The sequence below is a fragment of the Pimephales promelas genome, chromosome 12, assembly GCF_988280905.1.
Source record: "Pimephales promelas chromosome 12, fPimPro1.hap1.1, whole genome shotgun sequence".
NCBI lineage: Eukaryota > Metazoa > Chordata > Actinopteri > Cypriniformes > Leuciscidae > Pimephales > Pimephales promelas.
In genome coordinates, this window is record NC_142780.1 from 15,388,139 (window position 1) to 15,413,851 (window position 25,713).

At 38.7% G+C, this 25,713-nt stretch overlaps 1 protein-coding gene across 1 annotated transcript in view; it reads left to right on the top strand.

The window, feature by feature from the left end:
- The window catches only part of chn2 (chimerin 2), a 52,541-nt gene that overhangs the window by 16,174 nt on the left and 10,654 nt on the right, over nt 1–25,713 (top strand). The window contains exons 4-9 of the mRNA XM_089117551.1: nt 2,819–2,874; nt 3,113–3,144; nt 3,450–3,563; nt 4,361–4,631; nt 11,746–11,832; nt 15,552–15,636. Of these exons, the coding sequence (XP_088973677.1) occupies nt 2,819–2,874; nt 3,113–3,144; nt 3,450–3,563; nt 4,361–4,631; nt 11,746–11,832; nt 15,552–15,636 (645 nt within the window). The remainder of the gene's footprint in view (nt 1–2,818; nt 2,875–3,112; nt 3,145–3,449; nt 3,564–4,360; nt 4,632–11,745; nt 11,833–15,551; nt 15,637–25,713) is intronic.

The window sequence follows — 25,713 nt, forward strand, 5'->3', positions numbered from 1 at the left end:
TCCGACCCCGACACAGGAGTGATTCACTTGTCAAGGTTTTCCTGGCCAGTGAGCATTATCTCTGATTTTTCGAGCCCGTCCCACATTTCAACTCATTTTCCCTCGCATTCACTCCCACTGTGCAGTATTTTTAGAGCAGGCCCCGTCCTTGTCATTCTGGTGGACGTTGTCCAGAACCCACTGCTCGTTCTGAGCTTCTTTGACAAGATCTTGGCATCGCTGTCAGATGCCTTCCTGCTCTCTGGAAGGAAAAATCTAAGTGCTGAGTCCAGATTCTGCCTGTGCTCGAACAGCGCCGGCCAATCGCTGCTCTGCACGATGAGCAGCTTTTAATGAAGTCATCAAGAGAAGGTCACGTTCATGTCGAGTTGAAGTACCCCTGCACATCTGCTGCTGTTTTTGAGCCAGTATTGATCATTTCACTTCCGCTGATTTCTTCACAATGATCTAAATCACATCATTAAACTTTTTTTACTCACAGTAAAGAACTAAATGGTTCAGATTGATAATATACTGCCAAAAGTCCAACATTCATTATGCTTTCGTGCTATATTTTTTTTGAACTACAAATTTAATGATCAGTTATTCAATTTGAATTATAAAGAGAAAATATTTAATTGAAAATGTAATATGAATATAATATTTTTATACTTATACGTTTTAAGTGACTCAACCCATGCACATGACATTTTACAACTTGAACTAATCTTGCCTTGACATTTAAAAGGTCAATTTATCTAATATTCCCAAGAGGGTGAACCAACATGTTCCTGGATCAACAACTTTGTTGATCCTGGAATAACATTCCAATCAACCAATCAGATTTGAGAGACAGGTTTACAGTTTATGTCAAATTTAGGCTTACAACCAGCATTTTGTCCTCTTTTACCTATCTTTTCCCTCTGATTTTAGGGATAACTAATGGGTAGGATTAGGTTTTGGGGTAGGGATATGGGATATGTTTAGGAGTCCAAATTTTCAGGCAGAAATGTTGTTCCAGGATCAACAAAATATCCAAGACTTACTTGGCAAAATCACAGTGATCTTGTTGCACTACAATACTTTGCTTTGGCAGACAAAAGTTTTTCAAATAATAAGCAGTAATTCAGTTTTGTTTTTTCTCTAATAAATAATAATAATAAAAGATTATGCCAAACTACCCAATGTTTTCTTTACAAGAATTTATTCTTTTGAGTTTTTTAAAACTCCCTTAATTATGATATCTGTAATTGCATTAGTTGTATTTTTTACGTAGCCCTCAAACCGTATTCACTTTATAGCCCTTAATCCTGTAATTGTGGACAAATGTGAGCACAGAGGACTCAATTGTGTTCCTAATTTTTATTTATTATAAATGTTATATATTTTACTGTCTTCGATAAAGTTTTGTCTATCCATTTATGGTGGTTTTTTTTTTTATTTTGGGGGTATTTTTGAATTTATTTACTTCAAAAAGTACCATATTTTCTATGTAAATTATGCTTATTTTTATATTTTATTTTTTTAACCACATTAAAATATCATTCCAATAAGTTCTTAGAGCTAAAACCTAAAGATGAAGTGACTTTGCTGTCACCTGGTGTCTTATTTTGGCTTATTTTAGAATACTCTAAATTACAGTTTTTCGCATTCAATTCTATGGGTGCCCATTTTTGACCCAAATACAAGATTAAGGAGTTTTTTTTTTTTTTCACCCACTTAACATTGTAGAAAATGGTGTGTTGAGGAGGCAAACTTAGCCAAGTCGTGTACCGCTCAGATCAAGGGAATTATTTTTTTTAAAATAAATCAAAACTATTTTGCTCACATTTGTCCAGACTAATGTTTTAGGGTTAATCCGCCACAATAATAGGAAAAATATTTTAATTCAGAACATTAAAATATGTAAAAGAGAAAAACATTATAACATTAAAACATCATAAAAGAGAAGAGATTCATTCAATAATACGTAGGAAAGTTTGACAGTTCCATAAACAGTATTTCTAATTCAATTTACTAAAATGTTTCTGTTTTACAGTGTTCAAAATCCTAAAACTTTAATGATGCTTTCCCGGTTTAAATAAAAAGAATTTCAATGTAGTCTCGGACTTTAGAAACCCACTGCAAATGCAGAGAGATTTGGAGGGGCACTTTAGCATCTTATCAAGGTCTGTTTATTTGAATAGGAGATACAGGTGTATTTTCCCTTGTGAAAAGTTTTAACTAGAAGTGTGATGGCTTGGAATTCAATACCTATTATTATAATTGAGAATGAACTCCCCATCAAAGGAATATTGTGCGAACTGACCACCATTTGACCTTGCCTGTGCAAGCTGATTATTTAGGAGAGGATAACCTGAGGAATTCCTGGCTCTGTACTACATTTTTACACAAACAGGCACAAACAAAACATCTGTTCTTAAACCCATTTGAGCTGAATACTGGCCCTTCGTGTACTCCTTCCCCATATTGACCAACTGTTGGTGTTGATTTATCCGTTTGCCTCTTGCGCAGTCTTCATTTTTCAATAGCTTTACCAATATTACCCAATCCACTTTTATAATGCGTTGTAGCTTAGCCTGACAGCAGTGTAAGTGGGTGTGTGTCCTCAAGCTCAGACCTAATGGATTAATGTCTAAGAGAGAATGCTGTGTTTTGACACGCTCTAAATATACCAACATCTCACCACAGCGTTATAAGGATTAGAGGTCGAATAAACTGTAGAATTGAGCTGCTTCTCATGCCAAAAGACTCACTATCAATATAACCTTTTCTTATTTTCAAAATATAGAAATAATAATTTTATGAAAATTGTAGATTTTTTTGTTTTGTTCATCAGTGTACCAATTACAACAAGAAGCGTCAAGACCAAAGAGGATCACATGTCCTCAGGAGGTAAGTACAGAAAAATGTGTGTAAACACTCCCAAGGTTTTTCAAACATGACTCATATTGATCCAGTCTGCGTATCTTTTGCTAAACACTGGAGCTTATGTTTAGACTGTCTCCTTGTTCACAAAATGCTCATCTTGTTAGAAAGGCTAACCATTAGAAAAGCTTGTTTTACCACCTCTTGACCCGTTTGACAAAGTGATTTTGTGTTGAAAACTGTATTTCTTCTCTCTGGCTTGCAGATGGAAAGCAGACCCAAATACTATGGTAGAGAGTGAGTGTCTAACTTTATTGGTAGTGATTTGAAAGCAAAGCATCAGTATTACCATTCCTCAAATTACTTCTTCTAGCCGTCTAGTTACTTTTTACCCCCTTGCATGTGAAAATTGGCTGTGAGTTAGCAGAATTTATTATTGAAGACGAGTGGTGGTGCACATTGATTTTGTGTAGTGATGTGTGTGAGGGTGCTAATATGAATGTATGAGGAAGAGACTATGATTTATGTCGTGTCAAGCGTGTTTGTGCATGTGAATATGTATGTGTGTGTACACCAGGGTAAATCGTGGTGTCTCTGTACAGGTTCCATGGTCTGATTTCCAGAGAGCGTGCAGATGAACTGCTGGCGGGGACAGAAGGTGCTTATCTCATCAGAGAGAGCCAGAGACAACCAGGAACTTATACACTTGCTTTGAGGTACGTGCCATCTATTCTTTATCCTTTCTCTACATGTCCGTCCATCTGTCTATCCATCCAAATATATTATGTTATATTAAAGGGATAGTTCACTTTGAAATTCATTTTTAGTATGTTTTAGCTTACCTCAAGGGCATCCAAGATGCAGGTGTCTTTGTTTCCGCAGTAGTTTAAATTTTGATATTTTTGGGTCAAACCGTTCTTGTCGGTCAGTCATTTAATGCAGGTCTATGGTCACCACCTCATAGAGCATGCCAAAGAATTCCAAATTACACATTGATGGCCTAAGACACAAAATGAGCAGTTTGTGTGAGAAAACGAACAGTATTCATGTCGTTTTTACCTCTTGTAACCACAGCCACGTCCAAGTCATCTGAGGCCGCGGGCGCTTTGTGGCTGTGATTAAAAGAGGTAAAAACGATATAAATACTGTTCGTTTTCTCACACAAACTGCTCGTTTCGTGTCTTAGGCCATCAATGTATACGAATTAATTAAATCATGTTTAATTTGGACTTCTGTGTGCATGCTCTTTGAGGTGGTGACCATATACCTCCATTATTTGACTGACAGACAAGAACGGTTTGACCTAAAAATATCAAAATTGAAAATACTGTGGAAACAAAGACACGTACATCTTGGATGCCCTTGAGGTAAGCTAAAAACATACCAAAAACAAAAATTCAAAGTGAACTATCCCTTTAAATCATATTAAACAAAATATTTTGTTTTACAATGTACAGTATAATTATTATAATATACAGTAATATAATATGCAGTACTATTGTCTATCATTCAGATTTGGTGGCCAGACTCTGAATTACCGACTGTTTTATGATGGAAAGCACTTTGTGGGAGAAAAACGTTTCGAGTCGGTTCATGATCTGGTTACAGACGGTCTCATCACTCTCTATATTGAGACCAAGGCAGCAGAGTACATTGCCAAGATGACCACAAACCCCATCTACCAGCACCTGGGCTATACTTCTCTTCTGAGGGACAAAATCACTCACCGACTCAACCGAACCCGCTCTGAGCCCAAAAAAGTGACTTTCCAACAGAATGACAAGGTAAGGTGCATACCTCTTCAGATATAGATTATAATGCTATAAAGGTTATAGAGTATATCAGCAATGTAGGAAATATGAATTAAATATATAATATACTGCATAATCACAAGACATTATAATAAATCCTTGGTCATTGTGTGCCAAATAAAGGTCATGAAGAAATTTGTGACAATTTTTGTTGAAATCAATCATAAAAGGCACTGTTTTTTTTTTGTGGAATCCCACAGGGCTCTGTTTTAGGACCTCTGTTGTTTTCATTGTATATGTTAATTATAGGCTAATCAGTTGACTTGGGATAAATTTGACATGTTTTGCTTGTTATTGAACATTTCAGCCCTCAACACTAACCTGCTGTAATGCTGTGAATTATTTTTCTTTATCTGAGCCGTCATTGGTATTTGAGATGACATTTACATGCAGAATTCAGTGAGAGAGTTACAGTAATGTAGTAATAACAGGACATTGGCACTGCTTCATTATGCATTTGCCCATAGATGTCATCAAGGTTTTATTGATAAGAGTTAACACAGTTCATTTAGTTTTTTAATTATTCACACATTTTCCTTTGACCAAATCATGGTGTCAGGCACTACCCTTTCACAAATCGTTGTTACTAGAATGGTCTTTTGATAAATGAGAAGGAGCATTTCTTTGTGTGCGTTTGCAAGATTAGAAGAGTTGGCGAGTGTTTCAGCATCAGGGTGTGGATCTTTGATGAACGATAATGCGATGAATGTGTTGTCTCCTCTCTCGTTCATCAGACACACTGTCTGGCTCACTGACAGGAGAGTTTTATCAATTCAGTCAGGTTTACTGCTACCTTTATGAATTATGTTGCCTCACTATTGAGGTGAAATAGCTCTTCATATGAGCTCTATGAAAGCGATGATCAAACCATTCTTCAATTAGTCAACGGAAGTGTTCAAACAATCATGTTACATAGAGAACATTTGTTTTTGTTTACTGACACCAGACAAAGAATTTTAGTTGGCTTAAGGATTTGAATTCATAACAATGAACTCAACACACTTCAACAAGTGGAGTCTTTTCATCTTACAGCTTTGTTCAGATGTCCACTAGAGGGCAGCCTCAACAAGCTGACAAACTGAATATGGATTTGTATACAGTATACATCAGAAGATCTGCTTTCACTGTAAAACATATTGTTGGTTTAACTTAAAAACGTAAGTAACCTGGTTGCCTTAAAATTTTAAGTTGATTGAACTGGAAAAAGTGAGTTAATACAATGAAGGAGGTTGATTTAATCATCAGAAACGCAAAATAATAAGTTATCTCTACTAAATAAATAATTTAAGTTGATTTGACAAAAGAAAAAAATGTTGTGATTTGAAAAAGTGAGTTAATACAATGAAGGAGATTGATTTAATCATCAGAAACTCAAAATAATAAGTTATCTCTACTAAATAAATTATTTAAGTTGATTTGACAAAAGAAAAAATGTTGTGATGACAAATCTTGAAAATATTTTTTTACAGTGTTGTTGCAGCCCGGTATTCTCAGTATTTCAGTATTCTTAGACTTATAATGCTGGGATTCATGATAATAACTTTGCAGGTATAATTTTAATTTTGGTTGTGATTACTGCTGCTGTATTACAGTGTGACTACAATAAAGTGTCTTTATCAGTGTTATTTTAGGATTATTTATATACTACTATAAGATTTATTCATATTTTTAATTAGCATTTATATTTCGTCAGTTTTTAATTTTTATATTTTTGTCTTCTTTTAAATGGCTAAAATTTATTTCTGTGTCAGTTCTAGTCATTTTAGAACTTCAACTTATTTTATTTCAGTTAGTTGCCAATTTTTCCAATACATTTATTTCAGCTTTATTTAAATATTATAGGAATGTGACCTATTTATTTAAATGTTTTAGTAGTTTTAGTTTTGGTTTAATTAGCAATAACAACCCTTAATGAGCTACCATTCGCGTTTTAACGATGTGATTGATATGGATCTATATTTAAAGCTTTTCATGATAATTGGCTCACCCAATTATCGATGGCTTAGCCAATTTGTTACAATGGATAAATGGTAACCATCATCAACCTAATGATCCATTTATTATAAAGGAATTTGTTCTCTTGAAATTTTACTGTGACCTCACACACCCTGAAATCCCTTTAACTTCACTGTCTTGATTTACTTGTGCCTGACCATTTACCGTTGTCATTTAGGGACCAGAATCAGGGTGTGTCGTTCTATGACGGCAGGTTTCTTGAGTGATGACCTTTATGAATTGTTCACCTTGCCTGTTTGGTTGTCTACGCAGCTCAGGGTTCACATGGCTCTCTTCCTCTAATAACAGTAATCGCTGAAATATTTTGCTGGCCTGGCAAGTTCCACCTAAAACCACTCGCTGATGATGGATCGGAGTTATTAGAATTAGCGCTGAGCTTTTGTGGTGATTTATCATTGTTGTTTACATTATTTTTCAGCACTGCAGCTTTTAAAATGAAGGATTGGAAATATGTTTTTTTTGTTTTTTTTACTTTCCTGCGGTTGTCTTACAAATGAGTCTGCTCTTAGTTACAATCACAGTGTATTGGATGGTTTCATTATTTGGCCGGTTTGACAAAATTATTATTCTTTTGTCCTTTTTGAATCTATTATGTCATTTACAGCCACATGGTCTCCAAGATCAAGTATTGATGGAGATATTCCCTAATATTACAGCTGTGCCGACACTGTGATAGACCGTATTTTGAATTACTCAATAGTGTATTGAATGAATGTATCGCATAGGATTTGTTTTTGTACTGTACGTACTTTATGTGCCCTAGTTATTCCTAGAGTCTCCTCATCTGTGACCAGGCCTTATTGTCTCCCTTTTGTGTTTGACTTTTGAGCTGCTTTCATTAGGAGACAAGAAGCCATTTGCCTTAGGACAAAAAGTGCAAGTCTTGCTCATTCACTCACACTTTCTGTGCGCCCCATCTCCCTCTTCCCCTGTATCACTGTATGTGACTCGCCAACATCCCTTTATCTTTTCTTTTGAGTGTATATCTTAAACGCGTGACCCTCAGTAAGTCACTGTTTTTACTGGTATTGCAACTGGATGTTGGTTTTCAGTTTGGATTTTTGAGATCATCATCATTGGCTGTGCATAACTGTGCTGGCCTTGACAAGCCTCTTGTGTTAGGTTATGTTGTAAATGCTCATTTTTTATGTTTTTTTGAGTAATAAGTGTGAAATAATAGTTTATTTGTTGTAATTTAGCAATGTTGTATATCTTATTTTTTGGACTTTGTGAAAAAGAAGTGCACTTAATTGTTTCATACGCACTTGTTCAAATTTTAAAATGATAGTTTAATTAAACTGTACTTGGAGATCATATAATATTAAGGAAGTAAAAAAAAAACTGTTCTCAACACACTTTTAATTTAATTGCAGTTAACATGCAGTTAAGTTTCTGAATACATTACATTCAGTTTGCAATTATATGTACTTTTAAAGTACCAGTATATAGTTTCCATTATAAGTACTATTTTTAAAAGTATTCTAAAGTGATTCTGTGCTTAACATTACCTATAGAGACTTTCTTGTTTTAAATTGTTGTGTGCACACCTCATTTAGCAACTTTTAAGCAAATAATTTAAAATTATTAAAAAAAAAATATATATTTTACTCAAACCAAAAGGGGAAAATTGGGAAAAAAACATAGGAAATTCCAGAGGGAATCCGTTCTAGGACTACAAACTGAACAGCTCTATATTGATTATAAAATTGCCATTATATTGGCCATCAGCTGCCTTCAGTGCCTTGTGCCCTAGATATTGGAATCGGCCGTGAAAAACCCATACCGGTCGACCACTAGAGCACATGTTAACTGCCCTATACCCCCAGCACACAAAAATTTGTGTCACTGTGGAGGTCAGCAGCAATAAAAACCAAACCAGTGCTTTTTAAGCTGTGCTCATACTTTTACTCAGAACAACCCTGACAGGCTTGCAGCCATCTCCACCTCACTTTCTGGGAAATCAGGTACATCATGTCCCTGAATGCGACATATCTTGAATATGTGAGACGTGGTTGATTTTCTTCCTCTTCAGCATTCTTTCTTTTTAACTCATCAGATCTCCATTATTCGTTCCTAATCTCACCATTTTGTTAATTGATGTAATCATGCAAATGACCGGCTCAGGCGGCCACCCATACTAAGCCCTAAGATGTGCTGTATCTGTGAGGTCAGCAAGTCTCATGTGTGTTCTCCAGGATGTTTCAGCAAATACCCAGACAATGTTGCTGGATTCGGCATCAGCCTCCTGCTGAGAAGGGTCACGGTCCCCCACCTTGAAAAATGAGTCTCGCTTAGTTGTGGTCCGAGTCCGACAGTGGAAATGCAGCTCATGAGTCCTTACTTGCACTTAGTACTCGGTAACATCCGTCTTAGATGATCTGGTCACAAGGGTTGATGGTCCTGAGATCGGAAGTTTAATTTCTTTTAACACCAAAAATTCACAGCACCTAAAAAAGTCTAGGTGCATAAACCACAATAATCCAAATAGGCAAAAATTAGCAGAAAAAACCCACAAACTATAAAGGTGAAAATGCCATAAAAGCAAACCCTGCACTAATTGTTTTTCTGTGACCCCCATATATGGTTTGAGTGATCCAGATCACAAAATATTTTTATTCCTGTCTTACACTACCCACTTTTTATTAGATTACCCGAAATGAATGATAAGATTAGGTTTAAATGGGGTTTAAACAAGTCTGAATCCCTAAACAAAGGGTTCTGGCACTACAGGATTTCTTTCCGTGATGCAGGATTACGACTGTAAGCTGCCTAAATCCTGATCCGATTTGTAACTGAAGTTACGATCAGAAGTGAAGAGACTGAAGGCTAAACCCCATGAAAGTGTACATGCTAGACAGAGACTAGACCTGATAAAGACCTCTTTTTTTGAGAGAGAGAGAACCTACTCCTACTCTAAAAGTGAGAAGCTGAGCTCTTTTGCTTTAAGATGTAGGATCGTACGCACTCAAGGGAATTTCAGTGGAATCGTGTCTGGAAGTGCTGTGTTCCAACTTCCAGTCATGGTCGGCACCAAGGGGAACATTCACAGTCTCTCTCTGTCTCACACCATACCATACTAATACTGTGTTTGACCCCCTTTCGCCTTCAAAACTGCCTTAAAAAAGGATAGCATCTTGTAGGATAGCATCTTGCAGTTGATGGAGATTTGTGGGATGCACATCCAGGGCACGAAGCTCCCGTTCCACCATATCCCAAAGATGCTCTATTGGGTTGAGATCTGGTGACTGTGGGGGCCATTTTAGTACAGTGAACTCATTGTCATGTTCAAGAAACCAATTTGAAATGATTCAAGCTTTGTGACATGGTGCATTATCCTGCTGGAAGTAGCCATCAGAGGATGGGTACATGGTGGCCATAAAGGGATGGACATGGTCAGCAACAATGCACAGGTAGGCCGTGGAATTTAAACGATGCCCCATTGGCACTAAGGGGCCTAAAGTGTGCCAAGAAAACATCCCCACACCATTACACGCCAAATTCTGACTCTACCATCTGAATGTCTCAACCGAAATCGAGACTCATCAGACCATCAACACTTTTCCAGTCTTCAACTGTTCAGTTTTGGTGAGCTCTTTCAAATTTTAGCCTCTTTTTCCTATTTGTAGTGGGATGAGTGGTACCCGGTGGGGTCTTCTGCTGTTGTAGCCCATCCGCCTTATGGTTGTGCGTTTTGTGGCTTCACAAATGCTTTGCTGCATACCTCGGTTGTAACGAGTGGTTATTTCAGTCAAAGTTGCTCTTCTATCAGCTTGAATCAGTCGGCCCATTCTCCTCTGACCTCTAGCATCAACAAGGCATTTTTGCCCACAGGACTGCCGCATACTGGATGTTTTTCCCTTTTCACGCCATTCTTTGTAAACCCTAGAAATGGTGTGTGAAATCCCAGTAACTGAGCAGATTGTGAAATACTCAGACCGGCCCGTCTGGCACCAACAACCATGCCACTCTCAAAATTGCTTAAATCTCCTTTCTTTCCCATTCTGACATTCAGTTTGGAGTTCAGGAGATTGTCTTGACCAGGACCACACTCTTAAATGCATTGAAGCAACCCTGCTGAAAAATCCAGCTAAAACCAGCCAAGGCTGGTTGGCTGGTTTTGGCTGGTCTCCCAGCCTGGTTAGTTGGTTTATCAGGCTGGTTTTAGAGGGGTTTTGAACACTTTTTCAGCTGGTCAGGCTGGTCTTAGCTGGTCAAGTTGGTAGCCAGGCTGGGAGACCAGCTTGACCAGCTAAGCCAGGCTGGGTGACCAACTAAAACCAGCTACTTCCAGCTTAAACCAGCTAAGACCAGCCAACCAGCCTAGGCTGGTTTTAGCTGGATTTTTCAGCAGGGAACTGCCATGTTGATTAGATAATTGCATTAATGAGAAATTGTGAACAGATGTTCCTAATAATCCTTTAGGTGAGTGTACATACATGTATTATATAAACAAAATGTTTTATGTTAGATGCAATTTAACAGCTGACAGCACTAATATGTGTGTATGTATGTATGTGTGTATATATATGTCCGCCTGTCATGTGTGAGGCAGCATTGTAGTTAACAATAATAATCCTGCTGTGTTCTGGATTCCATTTATCCTACTGTGGAAACCTGTTGAGATGTATCTACAAGACTGACACATTCCCTCCTCCCAATGTCTCCCCTCTCTTGTGTTGCCCCTGAATGTGTGCTATTGTTTGAGACACACTCCTGCCCCCAGGCAGCACACCCACCCACCCCCAGCCCAGCCCTGCTCTGCTCATGCAGGATCAGGCTGTCCCCCTTCTCATTCGACCCAGATTACCAAAGAGTGAAGACGACAGTTGCCTCTGTTATCCCCCATTCCACATCATTGTCATCTTCCTCTACAGAGGAGATGCAGGATCTTCTGAGGACCAGGGCCCTAGTTGTTGGCACTAAGGGGTCAGCAAAAGGTGAATTAGCCCCTCACAAAGCTAAGCAGAAGGACCGTAAGCACCAGGAGTTGTTGGCACTAGCTCTGGGGGTGAATCTGGGCAGTAAAGGTGCCCTCCTCTGGAAGCCTCTAAAGATTTTGGCTTATTCACAGATCACCCCGCCACCACTGAGTAGACGCACCACACTCAAGGATGGACCAGAGAAACACTGCAACTACGAGAAGATCCACAACTTTAAGGTTAGTACTGGTTGTGTAGCGACTACTGTACGTCCTATCAGAATTATGGTCAAGAGCAGTAATAAAATAATAAAAAAATCAGCAAAGATTCATTAAATCAGAAGTGGCATAGAATACTGGAAAAAATATATACTAAGAAGAACAACTGTTTTTAACATTGATAATAATAATAATAAATGTTCTATTGATTATTCTAATGAGAATATTCTAATGATTTCTGAAGGGTCATGTGACTCAAGCCTGGAGTAATGGCTATTATTTAAATTGTAACAATTGTAACAATATTAATGTGGATATTACTGATGTCATCTCACAATTGCCTTCATTTTTACATGTAGAACATTTGAATGTAAACACAAATGTTTCATGCAGAATTATCAGTTATTGTTCTCGGCGGCCTGTATTAAAGGAATATTTCACTTAAAAATGAAAATTCTGTCATCATTTACTCACCCTCAAGTTGTTTCAAACCTGTTTTCGACAATACGTTTTCAGCAAAAGAATTTCATACCGGTTTGAAACCACTTCAGGATGAGTAAATGATGACAGAATTTTAATTTTTAAGTGAAATATTCCTTTAAATGTTGAGATTGCACACACTGAATATATCCTGTGTGTGTGTATATGTATGTATATATGTGTGTGTGTGTGTGTGTGTGTGTGTGTTTGCGATTTCTCAAATGTTCTGATTGGATGGTTAATTCATTTTAAAACTACCAAAACTTGAAATGTTGATTTTGAGCCTGATGAAATCCTTCACTTTTTTATTTCACTCTTAATGTGCCGGTACTATGAGGTTGTTCGAATGTTTACTAATGTCTCATTCAAATGTTTATGTGCTGACAGCGTTTAAATGCACGGTACTTTGAGCCTCGTATCAATAAGCCTAAATCTATCCTATGAGCCTAATTGCCTAGGCTTTTAATCCATTAACAGCGTTATTGACTGATAAGATTGATCGCACAAATCAATAACCTCTCGCTGCTGAATGGAGTTACCCATTTCATGCCTTTTCAGTTTCTGATAAATGACTGAAGCTGAGAATGAGCTCAGTGTATCATCTTCTGACTTTTCAAAACTCAAACAAAGCAAAACGAAGCAATCATCTGACTTCAACGTGTCACTTGGATGCTTCCTCATGATGTCACCTACAGTCATTAGAGCATCATGGTTATTCAGTGCCCACCTCCCCAGAAGTGTTCTCACACAGGCTGTGTTCCAAAACCTAGCGAGCTCACTCAGTGCGTAGAGCGTTTTGCGTAATTTATGTTGGCTACTGAGATTCATAAAAGACGACTCTCCGCCTACTTACCTAATGCGTAAACATTACAGGCATGCTAGCCAGAGGGGTTTTAAACTTTGTTGGCTGGAGAACCAATTTTGGTTTGAGGACGTAAAACCGTCCAAGCTCAATGTTCTCTCACCATTCCTGATTTCTAACACACACTCAAAGCGTTGAGCGTGGTCTTGCGGCAGTCAGAGCTGCTGCTCTCTGTATGATTTTCCATCTTCTTCGGTCCCATTCATATGTAAATTGCGCAAGCTCATTTTTGATTGGCCCGAACATGTTTTCCCTGATCATAATTTCTCCTCTATGGATCGAGTCCAGACCGAACTTCCCGACCAAAAAATGTTGTGGGCGGAGTTCGGGCTGGCATCCAGGCTACCGAAACACATCTTAATGCCTAAAAAATAATTCATAAAAACTTTGTTTATAAGTAATATAATAAAATGTAATTGTTACCAAAAAATTGGGCTAGCTTCATTACACAAAAATAAAATCAAACAAACTGGCAATTTTGCCCATATGTCACGTATTAGGGATGGGCAACGATTAATCGCGATTAATCGCATCCAAAATAAAAGTTTGTGTTTACATAATATATGTGTGTGTAATGTGTATAATTAATTTGTATATATAAATACCCACACATGCATGCATGTATGTGTGTGTGTGTATATATATATATATATATATATATATATATATATATATATGTGTATATATATATATATATATATATATATATATATATATGTATATATATATATATATATATATATATATATATGTTTTATATATATTTATTCACAATTAATATTATATATAAATATAAATATTTGATATATTAATAACACATTTTTCTTAAATATATACATGCATGTGTGGGTATTTATATGTACAAATTAATTATACACACTACACACACATTATGTAAACACAAACTTTTATTTTGGATGCGATTAATCGTTGCCCATCCCTATCATGTATGCTATGAATATTGAGTGTTTCTGCCTTATTTAGGGTTCAAATTGGGTAGTATTTTAGTTAGGATGTAGACAGCTTGCTAGGTTTTGGAGAACAGCCAGTGGTTGTGGACACAGATGAAAGAGTATTTTCATTATATTTATATTTCAGCATTCACAAACCTGGGTTTTGTTCCACAAACCCTGCGTGTTACGTGTTTTCTTTTGTCAATCTTTGAGTTGTGTTTTGACAGCACAAGGGCGTGCATGGGAACATGCTTTGCGTGTGACTTTCAGCAGCTTGGTAACAGATGCCAGACACATTATTTTCCCTAGCAATCCTGTAATCTGACTCACATTTTTTGATCATTGCATGGTAGGTCTCAAGCTAAGCTGAAGACATTACTGTAGCGTTACCCATTAATAGACACAATACTTCCTTAAAAAAAAAATTCCGGCACAAGATTACAACAACAATAATGAAATTACCCTTCACAATAGATAATGCTTTACAATGAAATCTGTAACAGAGCTATATATGGCAATTAATCTGTTCAATAAAATACTGTACTCACCTGTTGCATCTGTAATCTCCGCATCGCTTTTACATATCAAATCCCTCAGTTTGCGCCATTTCCAAAAAGCCAAGTCCATGTTGATTCTTGTTTTATTACAAGCTATGTTGCCTTCTCTTTTTGCTAGCAGATACTCCTCTGATTAGCGTTTTTAACAGGTAACTCCCCAGAGATTGGAGATTTAGCTGCTCCATGTCAACCTTTCTTGCTCGCTGTGACAATTAGCCTTTCGCCGAGCCCCGCCCCCCCTAGTTACTGTTGCTACGTCCGTCAAACAAATGTGTAGGCTTTGGAAAGGGAAAAAATACAACTCCTCCAGACAATCTCTCGGGGTACCTAGTGTCCGATTTACAAATGCCATGGGCGCACCGCTTCACCATCTTGCTAGTCTGTGTTTGATGGACCAGCTCACATAGTAACGGTTGCTATGATGTGTGATTGGACAATGGCCATTTTGTGGGAGAGGCCGGCGAAAGGCTAATTAAGCTAAGCCACACCCACTCCATACACAAAGTAGCTGGACCAACTTTTCTTTATTTACAGATTTGACGAGACATTCACGGGCGAGTGACGTGCGCATTTTTTTGTAAAAACCCTTGTGTCAGGTCTAAAATATAAACACTTGCAATATACTTACCATAGTCAATTAAGGTTAGACAAAATGTGTTTTGGAAGCAGTATTGGTGATGTATTGAATAAAATATTGAACATGAACAATTTTGAACTGTACCCTGCCAAAGTTTCTAAAATAATAATTTCAGTGGTTCTATGTACATTTATAGGTCTAAAGTGTAAATGTGTTGTGCTTTGATCTTTATGTTTGAGACAGGCAGTGTGTGCATGAGTTTAAATTGTGTGTTTGTGTGACTCATGATGACATCTTTGTCTTTGGTGTAGGTGCACACCTTCAGAGGGCCGCACTGGTGTGAATACTGTGCTAACTTTATGTGGGGTCTTATCGCCCAGGGCGTCCGTTGTTCAGGTAACCCTCCACCAATCACAAACTCTCCCACACAAATAAACTGTCCATCAGAATTATGGCACCAGCCAAGGAGCATTATTCATATCAAGTTACAATCAATAGCCGCTCAAGATCCAGACGATGCTGTCCTGATAACAATGCTCAGTTGCCTGTAGAAATATTCCAATGTGATGTGGAAACCTAAAGCTAAATACTGAAAGTGATACCTGGGACAATAAGGGTTTTAACTGGAATGCTGAAGAATGTGTAGGACTCTGAATTCCTAAATGACACCTGGTCCAAACCAGTTGAGTGCGTTCTGTTGAGTGTTGACTATTTATAGATGTTGTACATAGTGTATACACCATAGAGTATTGTGAGAGAGGCACACCCAGGTGAACCAGGACAGTCTTGAATTAATGCCAATTGAATCAGGCTACACTTGACGTATATAAACACATGCTTAGACGCACATACTCTACACCCTGTACTGTATCAGTTACTTTGTTACTTTGTAGAAGTGAGGTGTACGATTTATGCACTAACTTTACAAGTCAAATTTCAAGTAAAAGTCTTTCAAATTAAAGAATCGTGTATCATAAACTAACAACGAACAACATTTTTATAGCATTTATTAATCTAGGTTAATTTATGTGTATACTATTGTTCATTGATTATTATTGTTTTATATTGTTCCGTCCAACACTAAAGGTGATTTGTTTGTTTTAAAGGTTCCCTGACATGAAATTTTCATTTTCTGAGTTTTTTTTAACATTAATATTAGTTCCCCTAGCCTGTATTTGGTCCCCTCGTGAATCGGAGTAAACCGAGTTTGGCTAAAACTTTGGCTATTTTTCTCTTCTTTGCAGCTCAGACACGCTGATCTTGAATCTCCTCGTTATTACGTCATGTCGAGGAAAGGTTACCTCCCCTTTTTCTGCTTTGCCCGCCCCGGAAAATTTGGCTCGCCCGTGAGAAAATGAGCTAGGAAGTACGAACGCGTGTGCACGATTTGAGTTTTTCCAAGATATCACACGTCTATCAAACGAGTGAAGCATGGCAGTTGATCAGTGTTCGGATGTACAAATTGAACACAAGTATTGTTTATTTCCTTCATCCGAGCCTCTGAAGAAACAACTCGATGAACGTCTGAAAATAAATCGATAGAGCTACCAAGCAACAATTTCTGATGTGTAACCTACTTGTTCAAGTTCAGACAGATAAGTTAATCTTTCCCTCAAAATCGTTCAATACTGTTTATGCATTAGTAAGTCAAGCCAGTGACTAAAATATCAACTTCACATCATTTCTTTTAGTACAATGAAAATAATCTTATTTAAATTCTGAACAAATTATACAGAAAGCGATCAAAGAACAATCTTTCCACACAGCACGAGTTTATCTGGACAACTCATTATGAAATCGATGACGCACGTTACACTGCACAACGAAGCTCTTACTGTATGTACATCATCGTGTCTGCATTGGTGAAAGTATTAGAGAGTGCAGAAACTGCGTTACAATGATAAGATCTTCATTCTCGTGATCAACAGACAGTCCTCTGCTTGATCAATGCTCATCACAGAAACATTTTATATAATGGGAATAGATCTAAATACTTTTAAAAACTTCTCACGATTCGTTAATCTCGGAAAAACGTATAATAGTAAAAGTATTCGAGAAAGTTTCGCATGTAACACATAGCTATTTCATATGCAAGCATGTCAGCCAATCACAGCAATGGGCGGTTACACTGAATCCCACAGCAGACACGCCCCTTCAAACAGAGGCTAAAATCAGGCTAGGAAAAATGCCTTTTATTTCTAAATTCTGACTATTTTTGATCTAAAAAACATACTAACATTATAAGGACAACCTTTATGAAATTATAAAATAACCCCATGTCAGGGTACCTTTAAAAAAAATTTGGGTGAACAACGCCTTTAATGTATTGTTTTATAAAATGTATTTAGAAGGTAAGCTAAAAGTAACCTATTAACTATATAATTTAATATTATTAATTAAATTAATTAATGAAATTATTGATATTGTTCATTCATATTTTATGTTAGCTGTGGCATTAATAAAGGGATAATGTTCTGTCAGACATCCATTATCGCTAAATAAGCCGTGACAGGGTGATCTCCCTTAAAGGAGTGTATGGGTTTGATGAAAATGTAATGTATTATTTAGCAAAAATCCTGACCTTGGCCGTTAGTCTTCTGTGCAGCTTCACATTCATGAGACTCTGATTGTGATCACGACTAAGAAAAATGCGACATGAAATCCAATCCATGTACCTTCTCTGAGCTATATGCCTTGTGTTTGTCATAACATACTGTAAGTAATCACTTTCACATCGGTCGACAGTTATTCTGACGGAGTTCTGGTCTGGTCATATTTGACTCAGTGAAGGAAGCACACGGATACTTTATTGGGATTTCTAGGCGTTGTATTTCATGTCATGTTTTTGTTCATCTTGATGCCTCACAACCTGTGTGCTTTTTCTGAGCTTTCTAATAGAGTCTCACAAACATGCATCTCACGAAGCCTTGCACAAAAGAACAACGGCCAAGGTCAGCCTTTTTGTTAAATAATACATTGGATTTCAGTTTGTTTTTCACCAAACCCTATCGTATACTCATGTGGGATATACTGTAAGACACGTGTAGCATTGGTCCATTCTATGATACTTTTTTGAAAAGTTTCATTTTGTGGTCCATAAAAGAAAGAAGGGCATACGGTATTAGAACAACACCAGGGTGCATAAATGATACCTTTATTTTGTTTCGTTTTGTTTCACTTTTTTGTTGTTGTTGCTTTGTCTTCCCCTGTATTTGTTTTTTTATTAAAAGTGTAAAAAAATATATCTATAAAAATAGCAGCCATATTAAATCGATAACCATCTTCGATTCAGGATGTTCTTTGGTGTGCCCTAGATAATCAAATGCACCATAATGTCATGATTACAGGTTTGGTTTAGATCTCATGTTAACGCTGTTTATTGTTTGACAGCACTTTCCCAAAACACTCTGTATGTAAATCCAATCCAGTCACAAGGCATTAGTGTTGGTTTGTCTCACTGTGTAAATGGTCTCATCCATTTGGGCCATTATTCAAGCTGTTGAAGCCATTTCAATGGAACTAATAATAATATTGAATATAATTTAAAATATTTTGAGTTTATTTAGTAATATCTGAGAATAACTGTGTTGCAAATAGAACGTAGAAATTTGAATGTAAGCAGTTGCCCAGTGATCTAGTATAATGTAATTTGATTGGTTGTTAGATTTAGTATGAAAGAATAGTATACTGCGAAGCAGTCAGAAGCCACTGGACTTTGGAGCAACACAGTCTTTTGACCTACACGGAACAGTTAATTTGTAAGAAAAGTAAAGATTCCAAGTTTTTGTTTTATTTTATGTTTTTGAAATTCATAATTAAACAGTCAAACGAAGAACTTTGGATTCAAGACTTTTATTCGCGGACGTTTTGTGTTGAGTACAAAAGAACTTTGAAGTCCTAGGCTAGTGAGTCAGGTTTCTGCACTCACATCAAAGTCAAAAGACTGCTCGACTTAGTCAAAAATCGAGTATATTCAGAAGATTGTTCGACGAAGACGAAATAGAAGCCTCATGAGACGATCGCAAAGGAAGGCAGTCACTCGCGCGAGGACGGCGAGCGAATCGACGGGGCTGAGGAAACTTGCTAACGGCTGCTACAAAGACAGACAATAGTCCAATACGGAAAGAAAAGCAGATGTAGCCAAACCTACAGTACGAGTCGTCGGCTGAATGAAGTTTTCTCTGCAACAGGTCTGATATTTTCTTCTTGGCTCTATTATCCTCCTGATTAACCATCGTCTTAAAGCAAAGACAGAGTTTGGTCACATATTTCGTTCTGAAAGTCATAGAGCTTTATTTAAAGAAATCCTTCACTACAGTGACTCTTTTTTACGAGTGTTTGTGAAGACATAAGAAGAGTAGAAACTGTGGACAGTTCCAGAAGAAATTGTTACAGTTTTGTGTGAAGATTTTAAAGTGACATGGCAGATGAAAGCGCAGCTGCGTGTGTTGACCAAAAGAGGGCGCCAAAGCCCACAGAAAAGGCTGTAGAGGAGAAACTACAAAGGCTGAGAGGAGAACGCAAGGGAAAGTTGGCACAAATAACAAAACAGAAGAATGATCTAGCCAAATTGAAGGAAAATGAACACAATGTTAATTTCATTAAAGATGAAGCATTGCTAAAGTTTGAAAGATGCTTAAGACAGTATGAACGGATTAATGAAGAGTTGTGTGAGCTAACAGATGAAGACGACAGAAAAGGATTGAATGCTTTTGCTTTGTTCTTGGTTGGATGTTGTAACACAATAAATGATGTTGACTACATGGATGAAATGAACAATCCTACCAACATGAAGTCCATTTTATCCAAACTTCCATTCAAACTGAAAGAAAGATGGAGAAGTCATGCTTATGACATTCAAGAAAAAACAAGAAAAAGAGCCAGGTTTCCTGATTTAGTGGAATTTGTGTACCACCAAGCAAAGGTTGCCAATGATCCGCTGTTTGGAGATATCCTGGACTCCACTTCAAGTAACCAGATCAACTCAAAAAAGCAAACAAGCATTAGAAAAAGTGAGTCTAAAAGAAGCAGCTTTGCTGTAAATGTGTCTGCTACTGAAAATAGCGTCAGTAAAAGCCAACCTGAGAAGAAACCCTTTGCACTCAAGTCTGCAAGTGTCTTTCAAAGTCCATGTCTTTACTGCCAGAAGAATCATGCACTGAATGCGTGCAACAAGATTAGAGAACAGCCTCTGAAAGAAAGAATTCAGTTCTTGAAAACGAACGGCCTTTGTTTTGGGTGTCTGACAGCAGGTCATATGTCCAAGGACTGTAAAAAAAGGTCTTCTTGTCCAGATTGTTCGCTCAAGCACCCAGCTATCTTGCACGTTGTAAAGGAGGTTGCTTCATTGAAGACCAACTGTGCAGATGACAGCTTACAAAGCTCAAGTGAAGTCACAAGTGCTCTCGTGTCTGCAGGATGCAAAAGAGGTGACCATACTGGGGCCGGGAACAGTGAGTGTATCCTTCCCATCGTACCTGTACGGGTAAAACATAAGAAAGACTCAAAGATAATCAAGACCTATGCTTTTCTAGATCAAGGAAGTACAGCAACTTTCTGCACTGAAGACTTGGCGAAGAGGTTGAATATGCGAGGCAGAAAGACAGAGTTCCTGCTTCGCACTATAGCCCAAGAACAGAAAGTTAGTAGCTATGAGCTTACAGATCTGGAGGTGTGTGGCTTAGAGGAGCAAGATTACATTCAGCTGCCCAATGTGTATACTCAGCCAGATATACCTGCAAAAAAGGCCAACATCCCACAGAAGAAAGATTTGGAAAAGTGGTCTTATCTGAGTCAAGTCCATCTCCCAAAACTGGATGCAGAAGTTGGTCTGCTCATCGGTGTCAATGCGTACAAAGCCATGGAGCCATGGGAGATCATTAATAGTCAGAATGACGGACCATACGCTGTGAAGACCGCTCTTGGTTGGGTTGTCAATGGACCAATCAGCAGATGTCCAGAGAAGGAGTCAGACGATGGCAAAAGACAAAGTTTCCTTGTCAATCGGATTTCTGTGATAAGCGTTGAAGAAATGCTGATGAAGTATTACAATGCAGATTTCCCAGAAAGAAGATGTGATGACAGACGAGAACAGTCTCAACATGACAAGCAGTTCATGCATACGGTGACAACATCAGCCCAGCTTGTGGATGGTCACTTCTGCATCAAGTTGCCTTTGAAGGATGACAAGGTGAAGATGCCATGCAACCGTGGTATTGCTGAACAGAGGCTTAACTCTCTGAAGAGGAAGTTTAGTAGGAATATTGACTTCTTTCAAGAGTACAGGGCATTTATGGACAACATACTGGAAAAAGGCTATGCAGTAAAGGTTCCAGAAGAACAGTTGATTCGCAGTGATGGAAGAGTATGGTTCATTCCACACCATGGGGTTTACCATCCAAAAAAGAGGAAACTCCGAGTCGTTTTTGACTGTGCGGCAACTTACCAGGGTGTGTCGCTAAATGACCAGTTGTTGCAAGGGCCTGATCTAACGAACACCCTCATCGGAGTGTTGCTGAGATTCAGACAGGAGCCTGTTGCCATGATGGCAGATATCGAGTCCATGTTTTACCAGGTGTGGATTCCAGACACGGACGCAGATATGTTACGCTTTCTCTGGTGGCCAGGCGGTAACCTGAATGTTGAACCAAAAGAGTACAGAATGTGTGTGCATCTGTTCGGTGCTACATCATCTCCCAGTTGTGCGTCATATGCATTGAGAAGAACAGCGGAGGATGCAGCATCAAAGAGTACACCAGAAGCCACACAGACTGTCCTCAAGAATTTCTATGTGGACGACTGCTTGAAGTCAGTAGCCACAGAAGACAAAGCCGTTACTCTTGTCAGGGAGCTGATGACACTGTGCGCTAGTGGTGGTTTCCATTTGACCAAGTGGGTCAGCAACAGCCGAGCTCTGCTAGGTTCCATTGCCGATCACGAACGAGCAGCTGAGGTCAAAGATCTTGATTTGGAGCATGATGAGTTACCAGTGGAACGAGCATTGGGGATACAGTGGTGCACAAGTTCTGACAGCTTCAGGTTCAAAATACATCTGCCGGACAAGCCATGCACAAGACGGGGCATTTTATCTGTAGTCAGTTCAGTGTATGACCCAATGGGTTTTTTGGCACCACTCCTGCTACCTGTCAAGCTCATTTTAAGAGATCTCTGCCAAGAGAAGAAAGGTTGGGATGAAGAGATCCATGAAAAGTCATGCCAGACATGGATTAAGTGGCTGACAGACTTAGACAAGCTTTCAGAACTCAGTCTGAACAGATGTTTCAAACCCCCTGCATTTGGGCCAACAAAGGTTGCTCAAATCCACAATTTCTCAGATGCTAGTCAAGATGGTTATGGCGTTGTGTCGTATCTCTTGCTGACAAATGATCGGGGTGAGAAACATGTATCATTCTTGATGGGAAAGTCCAGAGTCGCTCCGCTCAAACAGATCACGATCCCGAGAATGGAGTTAACAGCAGCGACTGTTGCAGTCAAGATCGATCGGATGTTGAAAGAAGAACTTGAAGTTCCCCTGATGGAGTCGGTCTTCTGGACAGATAGTACAACGGTACTAAAGTACATTGAAAACGATGCGCTTCGCTTCAAGACATTCGTGGCAAACCGTGTCTCTTTCATTAGAGAAGCGACTACATCTTCTCAGTGGAAGTATGTCAATACCTCACAAAACCCAGCTGATCAGGCTTCAAGAGGGTTGAAGATCCAGAGCTTCTTGGAAAGTAAAAGCTGGTTTCAGGGGCCTAGTTTCCTGCAAAAAGAAGTTGAATGGCCAGAACAACCTAAACAGTGTACTTACTTGACTGAAGATGATGTTGAGGTGAAGACATCCGCTGCAGTGTCATGCACAGACTCAAATGAGTGCACAGATCCATTGAACCAGCTCGTTGAGTATTATTCCAGTTGGCATAAGCTGAAAAAAGCGACAGCCTGGATTTTGCACTTGAGACGGACGTTGCGGCACCTGAGCGAGAAGAGAAAAGAGTTTGAGCAGAACATACAAGAGAATGAGATTGATCCAGGTAAATGCAGATCAGTAGTTGGACAGCAAATGGTGATGTACAAGAAGAACCTGGAAAAAAGGATACTTACCGTGGAAGATCTATCCAGAGCTGAAATGGAACTGGTTAAATACAGTCAGAGACAAGCTTACTCAGAGGAGATACAAGCCTTGCAGCCGGGAGGCTCTCGTGTGAAAAAGAGCAGTTCTATCTTCAAACTGGATCCATACTTGCAAGATGATGTGTTGAGAGTAGGAGGACGTTTGAACAGATCGGCAATGCCCGAGGAGGCCAAGCATCCTGCCATTCTGCATAAACAGCACAGAATAGCTCACCTCATTCTCCACCACATCCATCAAGAGTGTGGACATGGAGGTAGGAACCACATCCTAGCCATATTGCGACAACGGTATTGGATACCAAGAGCCAATGCAGCAGCAAGAAAAGTGATTTCAGAGTGCAACCTCTGCAGAAGACTCCATGCAAAGGCAGGAGAGCAGAAAATGGCAGATCTGCCACAAGACCGTCTGCTCCCTGACAAACCCCCTTTCACCAACACGGGTGTGGATTATTTTGGACCTTTTGAGGTCAGAAGAGGACGTGCAAAGGTTAAGCGGTATGGAGTACTATTCACATGTTTAACTGTCAGAGCTGTGCATATAGAAGTAGCCCATTCTCTTGACACTGACTCCTGTATTAATGCCATACGGCGTTTTCAAGCAAGAAGAGGACAAGTGTCAATCATTCGTTCCGACAATGGCACAAACTTTGTCGGCGCTGAACGAGAGCTGCGTGAGGCATTGTCAGAGCTGGATCAGTCTCGTATCAATGAAGTCATGATGAGAAAGGGTGTGCAATGGATTTTCAACCCGCCTGCTGCATCCCACCACGGCGGTATCTGGGAACGTCAAATCCGCACGGTGAGAAAAGTGCTGAGTTCTGTTGTGAAGCAACAACTCTTAGAAGATGAAGGACTACACACTCTTCTATGCGAAGTTGAAAGCATCATTAATGGGAGACCATTAACCACGAACACAGATCACCCCAATGACCTCGAGCCGCTAACGCCGAATCATCTGCTCACATTGAAAACACAGCCTAGTTTTCCACCTGGTGTGTTCGCTAAGGATGATGTCTATGCCCGCCGGCGCTGGAGACAAATACAATACATGGCGGATCTATTCTGGCGAAGGTGGACTCACGAATACCTACCGCTTTTGCAAGAACGGCAAAAATGGCTCGGCCTAAAGAGAAGTTTCAAGGTTGGAGATGTTGTTCTCGTCGCAGATTCGTTCCTGCCAAGAAATTCCTGGATGTTAGGCAGAATCACGAGAGTGATGCCGGATTCCAAAGGCGTTGTCCGAAGTGCTGAAGTTCGAACGAAGACCAGCATCATTCAAAGACCCATAACTAAACTTTGTTTATTGCAGGGAGAAGACTGAAGATAGAAGAGAGAGACTTGAACAAGCTAAAAAATACTTATCAGAGTAGATTGAATGTTGAATAGAAATAACCAGTTTGATTAGACTGTGAAAAATATTTAGTTGTTAATGCTTTCCAGTTAATGTTTACTTGAAATACCTCTCTGTGAATAGGTTTTTTGCCAAAAGGAATTGAGATAGTGTTACATTTAGCAGTATAAATGGCTTCAGTTTAAGTTTAAGTTGATAATTGATATGTTAAGGCCTAGTCAATTAGGGGCCGGGATATGTTGAAGCCATTTCAATGGAACTAATAATAATATTGAATATAATTTAAAATATTTTGAGTTTATTTAGTAATATCTGAGAATAACTGTGTTGCAAATAGAACGTAGAAATTTGAATGTAAGCAGTTGCCCAGTGATCTAGTATAATGTAATTTGATTGGTTGTTAGATTTAGTATGAAAGAATAGTATACTGCGAAGCAGTCAGAAGCCACTGGACTTTGGAGCAACACAGTCTTTTGACCTACACGGAACAGTTAATTTGTAAGAAAAGTAAAGATTCCAAGTTTTTGTTTTATTTTATGTTTTTGAAATTCATAATTAAACAGTCAAACGAAGAACTTTGGATTCAAGACTTTTATTCGCGGACGTTTTGTGTTGAGTACAAAAGAACTTTGAAGTCCTAGGCTAGTGAGTCAGGTTTCTGCACTCACACAAGCCTTTTCTTTTCACACAGGGGCTCTTATTTCACATTGGGCCCTGGGCGAGCCAGTGTCATCAGACACATTGAGAATTAGAGCAGAGTTGAATTTGTCCCCAGGCTCATGAGGAGGACACAGAGGGTTGTTTTTCTTATTTTTTTCTCTGTGGTGTAAAGATGTGAAGGAGGGGTCCAAGCAGGCAGTAAAATGGACAGAGAGAGTGATTAATGGGATTGTTGAAGATGAGGAACAGTGGGACAGCATGCAAATGCCTCCCTTTTCCCACATTACACTTCACACACACCACTGTCCCTGTGTTAAAGATGAATA